The 7,198-nt window shown below is 40.6% G+C and overlaps 1 protein-coding gene across 2 annotated transcripts in view; it reads left to right on the top strand.

Annotated features, from left to right (window-relative positions):
• si:dkeyp-120h9.1 (Y+L amino acid transporter 2-like) overlaps window positions 1-7,198 on the top strand; it is a 23,982-nt gene that overhangs the window by 3,431 nt on the left and 13,353 nt on the right. Inside the window, exons 1-5 of one of the 2 annotated variants that reach the window (XM_050033913.1) lie at window positions 353-587; window positions 2,602-2,975; window positions 3,320-3,495; window positions 3,838-3,980; window positions 5,343-5,468. In XM_050033913.1, coding sequence (XP_049889870.1) covers window positions 2,847-2,975; window positions 3,320-3,495; window positions 3,838-3,980; window positions 5,343-5,468 — 574 coding nt within the window. In that variant the 5' untranslated portion in view covers window positions 353-587; window positions 2,602-2,846. Of the gene's footprint in view, window positions 1-352; window positions 588-2,601; window positions 2,976-3,319; window positions 3,496-3,837; window positions 3,981-5,342; window positions 5,469-7,198 lie in introns of those variants that run through there. The other variant, XM_050033912.1, reaches the window with a different exon arrangement.

The following is a 7,198-nucleotide window of genomic DNA, read 5'->3' as shown; positions in this document are numbered from 1 at the left end:
GGGGGCAAACACTTTTTCACACAGGGCCATGTAGCTTTGGATTTTTTTCTTCCTCATTAATAAAACCCTTCATTTAAAAACTGCATTTTGTGTTTACTTGTGTTATCTTTGACTAAAGTTTAAATTTGTTTGATGATCTGAAACATTTAAGTGTGGAAAACATGCAAAAAAGTAAGAAATCAGGAAGGGGGCAAACACTTTTTCACACCACTGTATACCTGCTTTAGTTTAACAGACAACATCTTGGGCGGCTGTCCTAGCATTTAACTGGCTCTGTAACTTCAGTCTGTGCAGTTTGGCCGCATTCTTACCAAAACAACTGATAAATTCTTCCTCTTTCTGCTTTCTCAAGCAAGATACAGAGCTACAGACAACCTCATTCTTAGCAAAGGAAAAAAAAATCCATACAACTAAATTTCTGTCTTACACCTGAGGCCTGTACTACAGAGCAGGATTTGGGGCTGTTGAGGTATCTTCAAAGTTATCCTTGAGTTTTCAGTCCTATGAAGCTGGTTTACTTTTTGCTGCTCCGGAACGGGTTAACTTCAAAGGATCGATTTACATCCTGTCAACACACACTTTTATAGGTCAGTAGAGTCATTCAATTGTTCAAGATTTTCTGTTTCAACAACAGAGCTCCTAACAAACAGAGGCACTGTTTATGACACTAAACACATCACGATGATTTTTGCTGCAGTAATGCAGTGCTCGTGGCTGGGAGTAAAATGCAGAGGTGACTGAGCTACGCGATAACCAGCTTAGTGAAGCCAGATAATTAAAAGATATCCTGGTTATGTTGAACTTGCTTCATAGTACAGGCCCCTGGGATGTGATGTGTGTTTTGGCAAATCAGAAAAATGCTAATACCAGGTATAAATACAAAAGTCTGTGTCGAATGTCATTATTTAGATAATGTATATAGATGCAGATCATATGCTAACAGCAGGTGTAAATTCTGTTGTCTTTGGATTGAAAATACAAAGCATATACATACAAAAGTTTTGTTTTTTGTATTTTTGTTAAAGGTAGGATCTGGAGGATTTTCAAACAAAACAAAATATAGACATATACAAATGAAATCCTGCTTAATCATCACCTATGGGCTTCTACTCGTGTGTTGGTGACTCTGTTTGCAGAGCTCCTGCCCTTTAACTGTATTTTGATGTTTTTGAGAGCTCGGACCGCTTCTGGGCGGAGATTTCCCCAGCCAGTGAGAGAGCGCAGGTGCCGTGCCCGAGCGTGTCCGATTGGACACCAGCACGAGCGTTGCCTGAACTTTTTTTGTGAAGCCTTCTTCCGTACCTCCGGGCTCTGTACACCCGGGAGAGTTGAGCGTGATGGGATGGGCCAAATTGGAATGTGTGTTTACAAACAGCAACTGGAAAATTCTCCAAACCCTACCTTTAAGACAGCTACACCTTATTTTTACAGCTTCTTCCAAGAAAGACAAGTTTGGTTAGTTACGGTTAAGTTTGGAGCAGTTTGTCAGGGTAGTGTCATGTTGTGAATGCCGCTCCTTATGAACTGAACTATCACATTTGGTCTCACCTACATTAGTAGCCGCTCCTGATTGGAACATAACTACGCTGTGTCCTTAGAGCAAACGTGCATCTGACTATCACATCGCATAGCGTAACATCAGACCCTCTCCGTCCTCATTGAATCTAATAAACATGCACTATGTTATGTAAACAAACTACGGTATTTTAGCAAAAGGAAAAGCAAATATGGCGCATATCAAACCTCCAGATTCTCTTTGAAATCTATAAAGAAAAAATACATATTTATCGCCAGAGCTCGAAAACTGCTAGGCAGTCATTTTGCTCTGAGATCATCAACATCCTGTTTGCTACTGTTGACAGGTTAACCAGCCCTCTGGTTCCAATATCCCCCAAACTAGTTGCTACTGGGGGTGGGGGAAATAATCAGTTCTACAGGGATGATTTGTCATGAACTTACAAATGTCAATAATTGATCATCTAAATGTTTGTTAATAACATAATGTTGACAGAAAGAAACAAGCAAAACTCAACTGTGGGGGCAGTGCAGCACCCAGGCAGTCTACAGCACGAACACACAAGAGTTAACTCGTAATTCATCTTCAAAGAAGGCAGTGGTTGGAATCATGTTTTTAATTTAATTTCTAAATAATTGCATTTGCAAGACGAACAGAAAGTATGTTGTGAATACTTTCTACGCCATCACACCGAGACTGACGTTCACGAAGCGGAGCACCGGTCAACAGTAACATTAACAAATGAGACCAGCTGACCAGCACACACTGCAGTGGACTCTTTTATTTATTTTTATTTTCACTTACCTTGCACTTTTAAAACTGTAAATCTTTCACCTTTGTTCTATTTTTTATTACCCTTTATTAAAACCCCATGAAGCACATTGAATTGCCCCGGTGTATGAAATATGCTGTACAATTAAAATTACCTTGCCTTGCCTTGCCCTGTTGGAGCCAAAGTGTCCATAAGGCAAGAAACAGTAAACCAATCGCACACTGAGTCAGGATCACCTACTCGTCTCCCCTCAGCAAAACTACAGAGATGTGTAAAGGACTCTGTGACACTGTGTTTCTTGCTTTTCTTACAGATCATCCCAGTAGAGAATTACTCCTCAGATTCAATGCTGGCCGATTGAGACAGGCATGGTCTCAGCCTTCAAGTGACACTCCCACCTCCCTTCCTCTTGTCTCGGTCAACACCCCTCCAATCATTTTATTGTTCTATTCTTTTACCTCGTCTCAGTTTCTGGTGCTACCAGGAATCAGTCCGTCCTCTCTGTCACCTCCCTGTTACCTTCTCCGAGCTGAGGCTGACGGCTGTAAATCCTTCACAATGGTTGCTGAGGTAGACTCAGCGTCTCAGGACAGTGGTGTACGGCTAAAGCAGGAGATTTCCCTCCTCCACGGGGTCTGTCTCATTGTGGGGAATATGATAGGCTCCGGTATCTTCGTATCACCTAAGGTAAGAGTCTTTGATAGCCCAATGAATATATTTGCGGTGATTACATTTATTTTCGTGTAGACAAAATATAGTTTCTTGCCCTGTGATTGTAAGACGCACACTGTTATTCAAACATTTCAGAGTCTGAAATCAGTATTTATTGAGTGATGTTAAGGTTTGTTTTTTAGTCTTGGTGCAATTGTTTGGTCTGAGTTTAAACGGCAGCTTTCACAGCAACCTAAACAACATGAAAATTATTTATTTTGAACCCACAAGAAGTGAGACAACTCTGATGTGTAATATAAATTCTCACATGCTTTACTTTTTTTTGTCATTTGATAGTGTGTGCTCTCATTGTTCTGCAGGGAGTTCTCATGTACACAGGCTCATTTGGCTTGTCCCTGATCGTATGGGCCATTGGAGGGGTATTTTCTGTTGTTGGAGCGCTATGCTATGCTGAGCTGGGTACTACCATCCGTAAATCCGGAGCCTCCTATGCCTACATCCTGGAGGCCTTTGGAGGTTTCTTGGCTTTTATTCGGTATGTTGTTGTTTTACTCTTTCAGCCTTCAGATGTAATCTTTTAACTCATTTTAAGACACAAGCGTAACTCAATAGTTGGTGTTCTACCACATGTCCTTTCTTTTAAATCCACCAAACAGGTAGAACAGGCCAAGCTCAAGCCTGGTATTCTTAAATGGCTTTAAACTGGCTGCAGTTCAATTCACCAACAAACGCATGATTAAATATTGCCCTGTTAATGCACTGTATAATGTAATGTGAGATGTACAGTCTTAAGTCTGCTATTCATTGTTATTTTACATAAGTGTAACAACAATATGTTTTATTTATGCCTCATAACTAAGACTTATCTATTCTGTAGACTGTGGACGTCGTTGCTGATAGTTGAGCCAGCTTGTCAGGCAGTGATAGCGCTGACCTTCTCCAACTACCTGGTCCAGCCCTTCTACCCTACCTGTCCATCCCCCTATGCTGCCGTCCGTCTCCTCGCTGCTGTCATCATATGTAAGGCTTGACTTATACTAAACACACTTACATGCTCCTCTTAATCTGTTGTATGCTTTTAGATTACTGTTGAAAGGACAAAAGGGACCTGGGTGAGGCTTTGTGTGTGTAGATATATGTTTGACATCTGTATCGTCCATATTGAGAGGACTGCTACTGTGGTTGGAAGGTTTGTTTTCAGAGAATTAGGACTGCCTTTCTTTATCCACACAGTATGAACAAAATACTGATCTTCAGGTGAAATTTTAACCAACAGCATCACTTCGAAAGGCTCAGTGCACCAGATATATGCAATGTAACTGTAATTGCACCGTTCACTGTCATATTACTGTCAAGTCTGCTACGGCCGGTGTTTTAAGAGGTCATGAAAACCACAGGTTCAAATAAATCCAGTCATGGTTAATTTGTTAGGCTTGGGTTGCAAAATTGGCTTTTGTTTCACACCCTGTTGTGTTTGCAGTACTAGCTTTATTTAATTTGAGGCTTTCTCTTAGCTGTTAGTTTATATCATCCTCCCATGTGACTACTGTTAAGCCATTTGCAAACTGCTGAATGTTTGAGGAAGAGGTCACGAAATGCTGCCACAATAGCTGAAAGGGATCAGCTCCATGTATTTAAAGTAAACACTGTGTTTAAGTAGTTTCTGTAGTTATCGTTAGCTGCAGCACGAGATGTTAGACCATGCATGCTGCATTTAATCAGGTAGTTTTTGTTTCCATTGCACTTAAAGGGATATGTGTGTAACTACACTTAATACCTGTTGATTTCCTCACAACTCTGCTGGAAGTCTCCTGTGCTTAGTGAATGGCAACCCTAAAGCTTTTTGATGCTTCTAGATGAAGGGAATTGAAAAAGAATTACAGCTACAGGGCTCAACAATAAGGATTGCCCGATTGCCCGGGGCAAGTGAAAAAACACCTTAGCGTTGAACCCTGAGCTATTAAATATAGCTGTTCGACCTAAAACCTGTTGGTTTTGTTTAGATATGATCTGTGTGCCAAGTGTGACTGAGTTGGGCTTCAGAAGTAGTCAGGGTGCCAATGAACCAGTAGGGTTTGTGCTTTTACCGTATATAAACAGTGTAGAGCAGATTTTCAACTTGATAAATGAATTTACTCACGACCCCATCCCACTTATACACAAATACTCTGTATATGTTTTGTACATCCAAGTCCTCTTTTCATTGAGTTTGTTATAGAAATTAAATAAATCAATAAATATGTTCTCCAGACATTCTTGATTTTAAATTTGAATCCATGCTTTGAATACCTTTCTCTACTTTTGTTCAGCATTTAATATAAACTCTGTAGTTGTTATGCGATATTGGTTAACTGCTGCTGTCTTCCTCTTTGTCTCTTTCAGGTGCGCTGACTTTTGTGAACTGTATGAAAGTGAAATGGGGCGCTATTCTTCAGGTCGTCTCCACCGTAGCTAAGGTCCTCGCTCTCATTGTTATCATCATTACTGGCCTGGTTAAACTGGGACAAGGTAGGGTATCCTGTCAACTCTGTATTATTCCAACACTACTGCTTTAACTTGACTAAAAATTGAAGGGATTTATCACTGCTGCACGGTTTATGATTAAATCAGTTTCACTGAATCAGTTAACAGAATCATGTCAATAGTTAAAATTAGCCAATGTAAACTTCTTTTTCTTCAAAGCAGTACAGAGGTAAATATTGTCCCTGCTGCACCACTGCTCCAGTTTTGAAGTAAATCTGCTTTAGGCTAGAATTTGGTCAGTTTCTGGTTTTACAGGTTTGTGCGGTGTATGAGCTTAAACCACTGTGATTACATGCCTTTCTGTTGAACTCTCACTGCGACTTTCTGGCAAATTATAAAGAAGCCTACATCAGCAGCCTGTGTTGAAAGACCCACAGTGTTAGATTCAACCTGTACTGCATTAGTGATAAACTTTATTACAGTGTGATTTACATAATATTACGTTTGTTTAGAAGTAGACTAATGGAGCCCCTTGTGTCTGAAAGGCTGTGCACAATTCACTGCTGAGCCAAGGTGGACACACAAGAGATTAAATTTCAGTAGTGGGTGGAGGGGGGAGATGCACACTGCACACTTACTTTGTTTTAACATGTACAGGGTTCCTACGCAAGTATGGAAAGTATGGAAGTAAATTTAATCAATTTCCAGGTATTAAAAAGTATGGAAATGAAAAATAAAGTATGGAAAAATATTTATGTTTCCAGACTATTACCACTGTTCTAAAATACTGTTTTGTAAAATAGAAAATTAGGTATTTCCAAAAATAATTTAATCAATCCGGGTCGTGTTTTATGCCGGGCCAGGCACAGTTTGTGTGAGAGCAAACATCAGAAAACATACCGCCCCTTTTACCTGATTGACAAGTGGTATGTCCAGTCCGCTACATGCTGCACTATGTAGAGGAGAGGAGAGAGCTCTGTCTTACCTCTTCATAAACTAAAGTCATATTATTTTGCGCGACGGACGCTTCATATAATAACATAACAATATAGGCCAACTATTTATGGTGTTATGTCATCGTGTCATTTCTGTCTCTACATGGTCACGCATTAACAATTCTCCTCTGCTCTCTGTATCGCGTACGGCGGAGTTCCGCCACACACAGGTGATCACGCTAGAGCGGCTCAGGCTGCATTTTCCTGACCAAACCTGACCCCGAGCCCGGTGCAGTTTGTCAGCTGACAAAGTTATTGAAATGGACACTGTGTAAATCATCAACAGACTGCTGTTACGCACAGACAAACACGCTGCTCGCACAGCAGCTCAGCACGGCACTCAAGCTGAGCTTGTGTTGCGTTCAGGTGTTGTCACGTAAATAACAACTTCCAACACTTAAATAGGTCATAGCACAAAACAGCAGCATGTCAAGTGACTTTTTACTTTATTATATTCAATAAAATTGTATGTTCCTAAATCTTGAGAGACCTCATATGAAAGCTAGACAGACATTTCACCTGCTCATTACTGTGCACACATGTACTGTATGTACTTAGTCCTAAAGAGCCCTTCTGGTGCCAGTAGATACATAGAAACATTCTAGCAGGCTGTGCTTTGCAAGCATACAAAAAAGTTTCACGCATGTGAAAATTATTTTTCATGCGTGTGCTTCACCTCCGCTGCTACAACTCCATCCTAGGGGAAACACTGCTGTGTGTGTTTTGTGCAACAGGTGGATGTGGTAGTCTACTGGTAGAGTAGAGAGAGAGCTAAGTAGC

Source organism: Epinephelus moara, chromosome 22, assembly GCF_006386435.1.
Source record: "Epinephelus moara isolate mb chromosome 22, YSFRI_EMoa_1.0, whole genome shotgun sequence".
In the NCBI taxonomy this organism is placed as follows: Eukaryota; Metazoa; Chordata; class Actinopteri; order Perciformes; family Serranidae; genus Epinephelus; species Epinephelus moara.
The sequence above is the reverse complement of the archived record's forward strand: the minus strand, read 5'-3'. Positions and strand labels throughout refer to the sequence as shown.